At 40.6% G+C, this 14,934-nt stretch overlaps 1 protein-coding gene across 2 annotated transcripts; it reads right to left on the reverse strand.

Moving 5' to 3' along the window:
* Positions 1–2,110: 2,110 nt before the first annotated feature.
* On the reverse strand, positions 2,111–11,974 carry LOC116198549 (beta-galactosidase 1-like). 2 transcript variants are annotated; one of them, XM_031528717.1, is made up of 7 exons: positions 11,527–11,974; positions 11,040–11,325; positions 10,831–10,897; positions 10,653–10,745; positions 10,374–10,517; positions 10,045–10,133; positions 2,111–2,380 (listed from the first exon to the last, which is right to left on the reverse strand). In XM_031528717.1, the coding sequence occupies exons 3-7, from the start codon at positions 10,861–10,863 to the stop codon at positions 2,155–2,157; spliced, it is 585 nt and encodes a 194-aa protein (XP_031384577.1). In that variant the 5' UTR covers positions 10,864–10,897; positions 11,040–11,325; positions 11,527–11,974; the 3' UTR covers positions 2,111–2,154. The 2 variants fall into 2 exon arrangements, with proteins under 2 accessions (XP_031384577.1, XP_031384578.1); XM_031528718.1 differs by lacking the exon at positions 2,111–2,380 and adding an exon at positions 6,088–6,819 and having other exon boundaries at positions 11,527–11,966.
* Between the last annotated feature and the right edge of the window lie 2,960 nt (positions 11,975–14,934).

Genomic DNA, 14,934 nt, shown 5'->3' on the forward strand with positions numbered 1-14,934 from the left:
ATGCAGTGCAGAAAAGTAAAGTATAACTGTATATGTTACAATGTACATCGCTCATTATAGAAAAACAACAAAAGGTCCACCTAAAAGAAAACTAGGGGTCGACTCAAAGACCGAACTTTGGGTCGGTTGATGACATGAAGGCAATTTTGGTCCAGCATGACGGTCCCTGTTTATGCATGGTTTCAGTGTTCTACTGGGAAAACCACTAACTAGGGATGGAGGCTCCCGATTCAAGGGTGTCAATTCCTTGAAATCGAGCGAGGATCTTTGGGAGCCGGTTCGATGGCAGAGCCTACTCGATGCGTTCCCTTACTCGGAACCTCTGACTAACCTAGCTTCCTAGATCGGTGCCCGTGGGATTTCAAGCATTTGGTACCTAAATCCACTAGAATGATGCAATGTGAGTGCAGAAAAGTAAATGTGCGCAAAATAAATGTACGGAAAGCGATAAATAAACATGCAAGCAAGCAAACGGATCGAGCATGAACCCACTAAGTATGTCCCCAGCGGAGTCGCCAAGCTGTACAGACCCGAATGTGGACTCTCGTCGGGGCCCGCATGCGCGCGACCTGAAATCGCGCGGCTTGGGAGTGTCCACCTTCCCGTGGGGACGCATGACGGACACGCGTGAGAGAATGAGTCGCCACTTATCATTTTACGACCCGAAGGTCAAGGGCGGATAAGCTACTCGGGGTCTAGGGATATGGAACACCTAGTCGTTGTTAAGGCATTGGTCTGTGCAGAACCAGAAAGTCCGTGTTCGGGGGTTCATGTTACATGCGGGACTATATCCCGCATGCCCTTTCGGTACTCTGTTTTGCTAGGCTTGCATGTTTTACTATTTACCACATGAATTAAGTTGCACTCGGCTTGCACGTTTTGACACCGTAAATTCGGTGAATTAAACGATATCGGTTGAGAGGCCGAGAGAGAAGTAAATCTGTGTGTCGGGAAATTGGTTCACAATCTTGCGTTATAGTTCATCAAACCGGGGAGGTTGAATTCTTGCATGAACCATAACCGCGAAATCTCGGATTTACTTTTGACTGGGCAAGCACGAAACCGATTCGAATGATTCGACTCTCGGACCATTCGCTCACTGACTGGAATTCTTACAGAGTGAATGTACAATATAAAATTCCTTGCAATACTCTCGAAAAACATTAAAATGTAAATTACAAAGGGTCGAATTCCAGTTGACTCGCGTTCGGTTACTATTCCACTCTGACTCGCCGTGAGTTCAAGGAAACACCGAAAAACTGAAATTCAGGCGCTCTCAATGAATGGGGTGTTGGACCCCATGACTGAAGGTTAGGGCGTTGAACCCTAAGTACAATGTGTCCTATGGGTCGGGCTCGACTCGCATGGACAAGCAATAGCAGAAAAGCAACAAACAACATGCATATTGTTTGGAAAAGACAATTCTAATGTGAAATTTCTGGCGTTATTGAAATTACGACTTACACGAAATCCGAGAACGGACTCAAAACGGGAAGAGGAAGCCTCGTGCAACCCGAATAAGCCCATGAAGCTCTCGGCCACTACTCCTTGGAGAGAGAGCCGAGAGGTCCCATGGCCCGAATAGGGTTCCACGAGTTTTCCCCGTCTCTTTTCGAATCATTTCTCGCATGCTTAAATGACAAACATGATAAATGACACGATTAAACGAAAGTCGGTATTGCCATGATTTGAATAACGCATTCGAACATGCAAACATGCACAAACAAGTTATTTAAGGAATCGATAAAACAATACCGACTTCATGCATGTAAGAAAACACGAGAAAACTCGGGAATCGAACTTGGATCGGGCTAAGAAGGTCGTTCTTAACCCGAGGAAAGCAAGCCAAGTCTCGGTTACCTCTTCTTGAGGCAAACACGAGAGCTCTTTTGCTTATTTCGGGTCGGGAAGGTCTTCTGAGGGTCGATATAAACGTTTCTCGACATGCTAACATGTTAATCAAGGATAAACATGCATGATATAATGTAAAAGTGCATAAAAATGAAGTCTTGCAAGTGAACATGCTTTGTGCACCATATAACTTCATGAACATGTAATAAATGTAAAAAGCCCTAACTCCTCAAAGTCAAGAGTGATTTACCTAGTCTCGGGATACGAGGAAAGAGTCGGGGAAGTGTTCGAGAGTCGGGTGACTCAGTAGAACGCTTGGAAGGATGCACGTTCGAGTGTCCACGAACGTCGAGCGCGCGGGCAGGCGCGCGGGGGGGTGCACGGGCGCGCGGGGCACGCAGCCAGCGTGCGCGGGCGCGCGGGGTACGCAGCCGGCACGCGACTGTGCACGCGTGCACGAGGGAGCATGCAGCTACGGGTGCACTGTTCACCCGAGAGCACGATCTTAACTCGAAATGAGGAAATCAACCTGAAATGATGAGCAAATGACTTCAAACCAAAAATCTAAGTTCATAAATGAACTCCTTGGGTCCAAAACATGTGGTCCATGGAGTTTGAGAATTTTTGAACTTATGTCGGGATGATGAACATCGGCTTCCAACTTAAGAAACTCAAAGCTTTCTTCGGATTTTCTTCGGTTTTTCTCTCTTGGTTTTGAAGTGTTGAAACTTGCTAGTTTTGGCTTATGGAGTTGAGAGCTTTTCTTGAGGGAGAAAGCTTGGAGAGAGTGTGCAAGAGGAGAAGTGATTATCTTAATCACTTTTGGGCAATTTATAGGCAAAGCTAATGACACAATTAACAAAAGCAAGTACTCTTAACCCCCATGCTAAGCAAATTTCGGTTTGATCAAGAAAATATCAAGCCTCATCTTTTTCCATTGCATTAATGAAAAAGAGATAAGACATTGATGAGCATTGATGAGCATTGATGAGAAGTTGAGTGTTGTCTTCAACCTCTCCAAGATATTTTGGCTAAGAGATGGCAAGTTGGCTTCTTGCATTGAAGAAGAAGAAGCCGAAACTTCTAGGGCAAGGGGTGACTCATCTTGGGTAGCCCGTGGGTCCCACGACCGAATAGAAGAAACCGGGAAAAAGCTCGAGTCTCGATTGATCGCGCATTCGAAGTTCGTGGTTTGAATTGAACGTCGAATTATCGATATACGCGAGGAAACAGATTCGTAAGCTGGTTTTACTCCTTTTACGTATTCAGAGCGAGGTTATCCACTTCTGACAGCATATCTTGTATCCGCATCCCACGTCGGTCATTTTGACATAAATTGTCAAATTACGTGGGCACTTGACCCTTAAGCCGGTAATGCAAATATGGAGCCAGATATGTCCTAGGAGGCCAAAACTAGATTTCTCATATTGCTTTCTGAGTTACTTGGGCGATCCGGAGATCATTGTGATCTCTGTTTATTAAGATTAAGCCTCTAAGGACATGAAAAGTGCATCTTAGACCCTTAAAGCACCGCTCGGGGGGTCTAGATGAGTTGTGTGATTTATTCCGACGATTCCACATTGAGCCTTGAGAAGGCTAGCACTGTGTAAGGTAGGCATCCGGCGTCAAGTTTCTCCAAAGAGGACCTCCGGATATGGATTTCCACTGAAAATGGCCTTTTGTGCTCCTCGGAGGTTACTCGGGAAACCGAGAAGGGTTTTGCTGTCTGTTTTTCCCTATCGCGAATGTCCGCTGGAGATTTCAAGGCAATGTAGTATGAACTTCGTTTGCCGTAATTCCGTCAGACCAGTCTCCGATTATACTCTTCCAAAGAGGGGTTTGCCCGTTTTGTCACTCGGAATTCATTTGGGGTATCTGTGTGCTTCCAAAAGACAATATGAAGCACTGCCCGTGCTCTGTATGATTGTGGGACATGGCCGCATCTGATATTTGGAATTAACTTTTCTCCGAGAAACCGGCATTTTTGAACTTCCACTGAAAAGTTGTCAGTATACAGAAAGTTGTTTTGTATAGAGCAGATGATTTGCGAAATGCGTTTGAAGACACTTTTCATCTGTTTGGTATCGATGTGGATTTTTGAAGTCCAATATTGGGTATCTTTCGACGGTCGAGCGAACTATTGGAAAATAGGACTATCCATATGGTACATTGGAAATACCGGTTTTGGACATTGTTGAGCTCTCTAGTCACTTTGTTGCCTCTTGGTGACCCCAGGAATCCTTCTATCATATGTCTATGTCATCTGCTTAATTTTGCCGACTTGAGGATGAATAGTGATTTCTTGCTCTGCCGAGCCATTTTCTGTATTTCTGCTCAAGTCATAGTCTGGACCATTGCCGATATTGTTGTTTGGAATGGTGAGCCAAAATGAGGTGCTAACAGATCCCACCAAACAATTGCATAATCCAATAATTCAATGGCTGCCAATTTGACTTTCCTAAGCTCGGAATAACTGTAACAATCAAATACAAACTCTACCTTTTTCTCCCACTCAAGGTATGTTTCGGGATCACTCTTTCCTTGGAACGATGGGATTTTCATCTTAATACTACCCAGATTATTGTCTTCCCGATTTCTAACTTCTTTAAACCGCCTTGCACGTCTCCTATTACTGACAACCGAATCTCGATCATCTTCTTCATCAAAACCAGCCCCTTAATTATCTTCATCTTCAACCCTTACTTCCCTCGGTTGAACTCTTTCCCTCCTACGCATATTAGGAGCGTTTCGTGTCTGCTCCACACATGTGTTCTCCATCCGATCTATCCATTCATGAACCTGCTCCAACTCCAACCTCATCACACGCCTCATCTCACTCATCATGGCCTCCATAAGTACTTTCGAATCAGCCAATTCTGTAGCACCTTCGAGAATACTCTTAGAACTATTGTGAGATACGATTGCTGCAAAATAAAATTAGAAAGAAAGGACCTCACAATTCTCTCCCTTACATATTTACACTCAAGAATGTGAATCACTCTACACTCGTGTTTTCACTCAAATAAACGTGGCTTTTAACCCTCTAATGTTCTCACCGCTCTTGCCTTTTTCCACTCGACAATTCTCTTTCAGTTCTTTTGGAACTAAACAAACAACTCCAAATTTTCCAGCAACAATTCACCAACTCATCAAGGAAAATTAATGGTCAAAGGAAATTTCAGGAAGAAAAGAAACAAGAGAAAAGGCAACCAGAATGAAGTATATCAGAATGTTATATGAAATTCTGAAATCATAATCAAAATAGATCACAAAGAAAGGGAAATAACAACTTTAGAATGGTCGAAGGTACAAAATTTGGATCAAATTGACAACGATGTCTTCTTTTTTTTCTTTCGATCTTTTTTTTTTAGCTCTGTATATTTTTTTGGCCGAATTTTTTTTTTCAGCTCTTTTTTTTTGTTTTTTTTTTTTTGCTGCTAACAATCCACAAAGAACAAACTCGATGAAGCGAAACTCAGCAAATTGAAACAAAAAAAGGATAGGATAAACCCGATTTGGAGCCTGATATTCTGATACCATATGATGCGATTCTCGCTAAGAATGACGAGACCCGACAACTAAAGGAACCCAAGATCGTTCCACGATCAGATTTGAGTGACAAACCTTCGACCCGTTGTTTACGACAAAAACAAGAACTTTGGTATAACTGACCTCAACCCGTTGTTTATTGCAAAACAAGAATCTCGGTATATAGGAAGACGCCACAAACAGTGATGGAAAGCCGTTTGATAAGTCGATGAAGACGCCACAAACGGTGGTGGAAAGCCGTTTGATAAGTCAATGATGAACACCACGGAAACTTCCGATAAGTTCGAATTAGTTCTTCAAGAACCAAAGAGAATACTCTCACAATTTTCTGAATGTTCCTTCTTTTAAAAAAATTGACTAAGATGAATATATATAGACATAAACTAATCCTAATTTGGCAATATCTCCTCCTAAAGATAAGAAAAATAAAACCTAGGATATCGATAGAGATATGACATAATCTATAAAGATATGAAATCTAAATATCCCTATAATATCTCCATGAGATTTAAACTTTAAACAAATCTGATAATATCTTCTCTTGATCATCAAATATTCTAAAAACTTCCTCAAACACTTGCTGAATTTAGCCTTGTCCGGAATCTTCTATAACTTGAATCATGTTGATGGATTTTTGTTGATCACGTGGTTCATGTCCAATGGGCCCCCACGAATTTGCTTGAGCCAAAACCTCTTGAATCAGGCCGTTGAGTTCGTCTTTAAACTTCTTTGCTCGTGCTCGCGTAATCGATCCAATTGAAACTTGAACTGGATCCCTTGAAGTCATGCTACGATTTGCATCACTCTATATAATTGTTGGATGTGATTGCATCTAACGTCGGATATTAACTTTTCTCTAGTGAACCGGCATTTTAGGGCTCCCACTGAAAAGTTGTCTGTATTTAGAAAATTGCTCTGTATAGAGCAGATGATCTGTAAAATGTGTTCTGAGACGTTTTTCCTCCATTTGGCACCGCAAGGGATTTTTGGAGTCCAATATTGGATATTTTCTGATGATCGAGCGAACCAGTAGAAAATAGCACTGTTGACGATGTATTCTGAAAACACTGGTTTGGATGCCGTCTGGGCTCCTTGTTTGCTCTGTATGTCGCTGGATGATTCTGTATGATCTTCTGTCATGTGCTTGAATCATCTGCCTATTCCTATTGACTTGAGAATGAATAGCAATTTGCTGCTCTGTCAAGCCTTCTTCTGTATCGATGCTCAATTCGTAGTCTAGATTGTTGTTGATAGACATCGCATGAATTGGTGAGCCAAAATGGGGTGCTGACACCTGCTCTAACTCCAACCTCATCACACGCTTCATCTAACTCATTATGGCCTCCATAAGTACTTTCGAATCAGCCAATTCCGTAGCACTTTTAGGAATATTCTTAGCACTGTTGTGAGATATTATTACTGCAAAATAAAGTTATAAAGAAAAGACCTCACAATTCTCTCCCTTACATATTTACACTGAAGAATATGAATCCACTCTATACTCGTGTTTTCACTCAAACAAACGTGGCTTTTAACCCTCTAATATTTTCACCACTCCTGCCTTTTTTCACTCGATAATTCTCTTTCAGTTCTTTTGAAACTAAACAAATAATTCTCCAAAATTTCCAGCAGCAATTCACCAAGAACTTATCAAGGAAAATTAATGGTCGAAGGAAATTTAAGGAAGAAAAGAAACAAGAGAGAAGGCAACTACTATGAATGATGAAATATATCAGAATGTTATATGTAATTTTGGGAACAGAATCATTGTAGATCACAAAGAAAGGGAAATAACAACTTTAGAATGGTCTGATGCAAAGAATTTGAATCAAATTGACAACAACAGCTTCTTTCTTTTCTTTCGTTTCAACAAATTGAAACAAAAATGATAGGATTAACCTTATTTGGAGCATGATGCTTTGATACCAAATGATGCGATTCCGCCAAGAATGACGAGACCCGACAACTAAAGAAACCCAAGATCGTTCCATGGTCAGATTTGATTGACAAACTTTCGACCCGTTGTTTACGACATAAACAAGAACCTTGGTATAACTGACCTCAACCCGTTGTTTATTGCGAAACAAGAACCTCAGTATAGGAAGACGCCATAAACGGTGGTGGAAAGCCGTTTGATAAGTTGATGATGAACGCCACGGAAATTTTCAATAAGTTCGAATTAGTTCTTCAAAAACCAAAGAAAATACTCTCACAATTTTTTGAATGTTCATTTTTAAAAAAAATTGACTAGATGAGTATATATAGACCAAAACTAATTCCTAATCTGGCCATGTCTCATCGTAAAGTAAGAAAAATAAAATCTAAAGTATCTATAGAGATATAACTTAATCTATAAAGATATGAAATCTAACGGACCGTTTGGATTCGGAGTTAAAGTCAACGAAACTTTAACTTTAACTTTAACTGAGGAAGAAGACAAGGATTTGTGGGCCCACCAGTTTGACTTTAAATAAAATAAATGGTTGTAGTAGATAATTGTGTATAATGAGATTGTGTGTTTGAATAAGATATGGGACCCACCAGTTTGACTTTTCAAATGTGTGTTTTGTTGTGTAGCGTAGAGTTAAAGTTAAAATTAAAATCATGGTGATTTTAACTTCGAATCCAAACAAGGCCTAAATATTTTTAGAATATCTCCATCAGATTTAAACTTAAAACAAATCTGATGATATCATTTCTTGATCTTAACAAATATTCTAGAAACTTCTACCATATTTATCCCTTTAATATATAATTTTCTATTACTTATTATTTATTTAAAATATAAAATAAGGCTATCACTACTATTCACTTGAACTAAGGTGGACAATAGAGGGAGCTCCTTGGAACTCTACTTTTGCTTATAATAAAAGGTATATATATAGATATATATATAGATATATATATATATAGATAATTGATTAGGAGTATATATCCTTTCATAGGGAAATTCTTAGAGGATATGGAGTCATCATGACCCTGTATCCTCAGCCATTGGATGGGTAAGTGGGACGAGGGCCCGCACGTATTCGTGGTTGGGATCCAAGTGTTATGGTGACCTCGTGTCACTATAGAAGCACCACCTTTCATAATGCGAATAATGGTAAGAGTGTTAGATTATTTTTATATGAGTAAAATGGAATTTGCTCCCTCAATCTTTGAGCCTAATAGCAAAGTACTCCCGACCTATAAAATGTTGTACAATACTTGACCTATTAAAAAGGAAGCAAAGTGTACCTCCAGTTACTTTTTCGATCACTTTTCCAACAAAAGCTTAATTTATTATCATTTATTCGTAAAATTATTTTAAAAAGTTTTAAAAATTCAAATTAAGAAAACAAAGTAAAATGACCCAAAACTCATAAGAACGATAGAGAGGGAGGTACAAATATGGGTTGGTTCAAGCAGTTTGGTTTTGTTCCGCTTAAGCAAGGTATCAAGTTCGAGTCCTTGCAAATGCAGAAAATCCACGTTATGAGAGTTTTATCCCTTAGTAGACCAATTCAGCTTAACTGGAATAGTTGTGGTCCAATTGAGCTTCTGAATACCAGAGTTCACACTAAAAAGACAAAGGGAGGGGTTGGCCTGGCCTGGCTTGGCCTGGTCGGGACGGGGAACCAGCCACCACCACCACTACCACTACCATTACAAATATGGGTTGGTTCAAGCGGTTTGACTTTGTTCCGCTTAAGCAAGGTATCAAAGTTCGAGTCTTTACAAATGCAGAAAATCCACGTTATGAGAGTTTTATCCCTTAGTAAGCTAATTCAGCTTAACTGGAATAGTTGTGGTCCAATTGGGCTTCTAAATACCGGAGTTCACACTGAAAAGACAAAGGGAGGGGTTGGCCTGGCCTGGCTTGGCCTGGTCGAGACAGGGAACCAGCCACCACCACCACTACCACCCCCTTCTCTCCCCTAATCTCAGTGGTGGCTTGATTGGTGGCCGAGCCAAGGAACCAGCCACCACCACCACCCCCTTCTCTCCCCTTATCTTGGTGGTGGCTTGGTTGGTTAACTGATAGAGTTGATGGTGGGATAGCCCAGCGAAGAAAGAAAATGAGGGAAGGAGAATTGGAGGAAACTTGAGGCGGAAATGGTGGACTAAGGATTTCAGTGGTGGGTTTTTCCATGAGGAGAAGCGGTCACATGTGGCATTGGCAGTAAATCGGTCTCGGAATCAAGGAGATGACAATGGAGCAATGCAAACAAGACGAATGAGGAAGAAGACGGCCTTCGCTATCCGCAAATCGATCGGCTTGTGTGTTTGCTGCTGCCCGCCACCAACTCGATCTGCTATTGGGTGTACGTGCTGCTACTACCAAATCACTCTCTAACCTCCTGCGACCTACCATGGTGGCCAGCCACCACTGCCTCTTCTCCACCACCACCACCCACCACAACCCACACAAAACCCCCCCCCCCCCCCCCCCCCCCCCCCCCCCCCCCCCCCCCCCCCCCCCCCCCCCCCCCCCCCCCCGTCGTCAATGTTCCTTTTATTTCATTTTTTTTTCAATTTTTTTACTTCTGAAATTATTTTTTTAAAAGAGAAAAAATTAGGAAGCAAACACTAGCTATAAAATATCTTAAAATTGTTATTCAGTTACTCGCTCTATTCCTCATGAAAATGGTGCTTAGCACTCACCAGCCGGTCCAAGCTTCGGTCCACATTTTGGGTTTATAAGGTTTGTTGGCGTAGAAGTAGTCACAATAGAAACCGTTGCAAGTGTTAATCTGTCGGGAAGATGGAAAAAAACAATGTTATGACTACTGAAAACAACATAGATCTGAAGCTTGGAAATGCAAAAGAAAAGGTAAGAAGACATTACCAAAAAATTGCTTGCATCATAAAGAGAAAATCTGGTAAAATCAAACTTCCATCTCTAATGCCATGATAAGCATTTATTGAAGACCCCTCATTCTAGTGTTAAAAGAAGCTTAATTTCAACAAATATTAAGCTTTGTGACGCTTACAATAGGATCAGGAGCATCGTGTTGCTTGCACATGACCCAACAGACGCCTATGTCCTGAGCAACGGCCATCTTTGCTGCCCAGTTCGTGTAAACTTGACCAGGTGGACCAATTTCATATTCCACAGGTCCAAACTCATTCTCAATCTGCCGAAGGGTTCATGGAAGAAATGACTAAAACATTATCCACTTGCATTCTGTGATTTATTCCTTAAGAAAGGTTCTAGGAATCCAGACAAAAGCAGAACTGGTAAGATATAACCCATTAGGCTGTTATTATACCTGAGAGAGGATTATTGGGCCACCCTGAGACTCGAACAATTTCTCTGATTTCATCATATTGACAATCATCGTGGTGAACTTTTGCATCTCTTTCTTCATTTGGGGGAAAAGGAATAGATTAAGGAGTCATAACCAAGTGGAACAATTATGGAAGCTGCGGTTGAAACAACATACTGACCTTGAAAGGTTCATTGTCAGTTCTGAAGTTCATCCCTCGAATGTACTTAAGCCAAACAGGAAACCCACTGGGAGTAAAATTGCCAAAAAGAAGGAAAAGAAAAAGGTAAAAATGATCAAGTTGAGCCATCAATACCTCAATTCAAACTAAAACATAATTTCTACTTCTGGAAGTAAACTGAAATAACATGTGTGAAGTGTCAGTAATACCCAACGTTCCACTCAGCACACACGTAAGGGCCGATCCTGTGATGAACATACAGACCTGCTAGCTCCACCAACTTAATGAATTTTACTAGATCATAGTTCCCCTCAAAATTGTACTGCCAAAACAAAACCAGAAAAAATTAAAATGATGGACAACAGAGTTAAATCTCGAGCTTTATTTATTTTTATTTCCTTCTCCTTGTGTAGGTTCATGCCCATTCCAGAAAACATAAGTTTGAATCACATCAACTCCTCCTGCTTTTGCCTTCATAATAAGATCAGGCCACATCTGCAACATCGAAAATTTGAACAGCAAGGGTAAAATTAATTTGTGAATATTAACTCCTTTCCCCTCAAATTCTCAGCAAACTTTCTCAAATTCACAGTTCTAATCTATACAACCATTCTAAAGAGCTGCACTAACACCAAAGCAAGAAAGAAAGAAATGGTACATCACTTGTAATTGGTAGGTAGGGGGAAAGACGGATACCTCAGGGGTGCTTCTTGGGTAGTGTATGGATCCAGAGATGAGGATCCTTCTTTGGCCATTGATAGTGATAGCCTTATAATCATAAGTAACAGAGGCTTCAACAGAAGAAAAAAAACCCACAATAAGCACGACAAAACCCAGAAAAAGTTCTTCCACATGACAGGCTCTGTTAGTCCCATTACAAAGTGAATGGCACCACAACACACTCTGCCTGGTTCCCCGCCCCCCCACCTCCTCTCTCTTTCTCTGACCAAGCAATGGCCTTTTCTTTCTCTTGTTGCTCTGTGCCTTCTTTCTTAATGGGCAACTTTATTCCCTGCTTCTTTAAGGGGAGAGGCGAAAGATTTCGGCTTTACGCGTTGCTTGATTTCACCCCAAGAAAAACGATGCAACACATATGTATGAACTGGGATTGGAGGAAGAAGAAAAGCAAACAAGACATTCATGTTTTTTTGGGCTGCTAGAAGACATTCAATTATGCATTTGGTTTGGGAGTTAGATTTTGATTTTAATTGGTTGATCTTTATTTTAATTGAGTTGTAATGATTGTGGTGTTGAATTATGAGAAAAAGTGTGAAAAAAATAATGAATAGAGGAAAATTTAATATTAAAAATTGAAATGAGTATAATGTAATTGTATTTGAATTTATGTATGGGGTTCACCTTTTTGACTTTGAAAAGATGATTTTTGTTGTGTAGCGAGTAGAGTTAAAATTAGAGTTAAAATCTTGAAATCAAACCCTGAAAACAAACGGAGCATCAATTATTTCGTGCAATCTATGCTGGCATGATAGCGTCTAATTATTATTATATGTTCAGAAGTTGTCATTAGGAAGCAAAATTGAGGCATGAGATCTACAAAACTGGTTATTATATAATATATATATATATAATACATAATCTCATGGAATTTGACCGATTAATTATCTGTATTATTCCATACTCTCTGCTAAGGTTTGAATTCCCTTGGAGCAGCAAAGTTTGTCGTGTGAATCCTTCGGATCGAGACCTATGACTAATCTCAAGAGATGAATTAATAGAAATATACATTCAGTTGCCCGGGTGCCGATTGATGGCAAATAAAAACGAGAAAATGTATTATGCGTATTGTTTTTCATTAACCGGGGAAAGGAATTAAAAGAGAAAGGTGCTTTTTTTTTTTTATGAATAAGAGGAAGTGCTCCGCACCTAAGTTAGCGGGAGTGGAGTGAAATGGAGGGTTTTGATTATTGAAAGTGGGCCCCAGTTCTTTGGTGGACCTTTATGGATTCCCCACTCCAACTTTTGGACTCTCTCGTCTCATCACTGAGCTCTCACACTATCTCTAATAGGTCCCTTGATTTTGAATTTTTAATTTGAATCGTGCTATGTCAGATAGTTATAGTCAGTCAGACAGTGACAAACTTTTTAAAAAAAGAGTTATATATTTCAATAGGTCTCTGATTTTGTTATCTTTGATGAAGATCCACATATATTATTATATTAATTAAATAAATTTAAGTAATAATATATAACTAATATTTGTTAATTATAGTAATATTACATAAAATTAATAAATTAATATATATTAAATGGGAAGGGAACGGGGGAGAAGAAGGTAATAGAGGGACCACAGCCATGGGAGGACTTTTCCTCATTTCCGACCGGCGTGGGCTCAAGCTCCGGCAAAATCGACAGAAGCCCGTGCCATCTCCTCCCTCGCTTCCTTCAATGGTTGTATCAGGCCACAACCTCGAGCCACCGGCAAAATCGACATCAGACCTCTACCCTTCCCTCCTCCATCGTTCTTTATCATTCTCTGTCGTTCTCCTCTAGAATCAAATTGAACCAAGATCAAATCGCACACCCACACCCACACGGATCTCCATCGTTCTCCTCCATCGTTCTTCTCCATTCTCCTTCCCTGCCACACCCACACGGACACATCTAATCGACCCCCGATTGTCGCATCTCCACCCGCCCCAACGAGCACAGATCCACGTCTAATCGAACCAAGGATCCAAAACCCAGAAACCCTTTTTCTGATGAGGAAGCAAGCTCCACACCTGGGCTTCAATGGCGGCATCGTGAAGAGAAGCAGAGGATGAAAGAGGAGAGAGAGGCGACGGATGGGAAAAAAAATTAAAGGGCCATGGGCTGCCACGCGGCAGCCCAAGATTGGCTGCTCGACGTCTCTTAGCAGAGGCGCGCGGTTGGTTCTCCAGCTGTGCGCGTCTCTCCCCCTTGCCACCTAGAGGGGGGAGACGGGGCTAAAGCCCCACTTGAGAGAGCCTCATGTTGGAGACTGAGTAGGTCCACTCCATTCTTCATCCCACAATTAAAATCTATTACCTATTATATATATTTAAAGTAGACTCCGATTGATGAGGGAGTTTCATTTGATTGACAAAGAGCTTTTCTTTTGACGTTCCCTTAGCTCGTGATGTAACGTCATTTGTTGTTCCCTTTATGTATTATGTGCTCAAGAATTAAAAACTAGAGCAAATAGACTATTTTGTCCACGAGATTTGAACTTTGCATCAATTTGATCATTTATTTATTTTTCTCATCAGTTGGGTCATTTCTATCATCAATCAAGTTTGAGGGTTTCAATTTGGTCATTGAGAGATCAATTAGGTCCCCCACGTATGAGAGTTTACATCAAGTTAGGGTCAAACATCAGAATGTCCTGTCCATTAATTCGTCAAATGTGGTAAAAGAATGTTTACATCAAATCGGACCTTTTGAGGCGGGAAAATTACTTCCCTCTGTCTTAGAAACTGAAGGGCGAGAGCCAAACCAGAAGTTCGTCCACAGGAAATTGTCTTGATCAGGGTGTGCAATCAAGGTAAAGGAGTGTTTCGATCTCCATCATCATCATGTGGTTTGATGAAAGGTTCATGTGCGAGAGTAAGTACTTCCCCTATCTCTCTCTGACAATGAGGTTGGGTTTTTGGGTGTGGAGTACATGGCAAAAGAGAGGTTTTTAGATGTTGCAAGGATGCTTTGGGTGACTTTATTGAGTTTAATCAATCTACATTAGACATACAAACAACTTTCATGGGATGCTACTCAAATGTTAGGGTTTTCCTAATTGAGAGGTTTTTTCACAGGGGCATATGGAAGAAAGTTAATGTGGTTCTTTATCATGGAGGGAAATTTATTATGGACCCCAAATTGCATTATGAAGGTGGTGTTGAAGAAGTGCAGATAAATATCGATCTTTATACCTTTACTATAGTTGGGATAGAAAGTTTGGTTAGTGATAAATATGTCAGCAAACTAATGGCTTGCTACTTTAAAAATCCAATCTTCTCTGACTTTGAGGTGGTTGTGGAAGAGTTGAAGACTGACGCGGATGACATATTTCTTGTTGATCTGGCACAATATGCAAATGAGGTGCATCTGTACTTTAGGAGATGTAGCAGA

Source organism: Punica granatum, chromosome 3 (genome assembly GCF_007655135.1).
Source record: "Punica granatum isolate Tunisia-2019 chromosome 3, ASM765513v2, whole genome shotgun sequence".
In the NCBI taxonomy this organism is placed as follows: Eukaryota; Viridiplantae; Streptophyta; class Magnoliopsida; order Myrtales; family Lythraceae; genus Punica; species Punica granatum.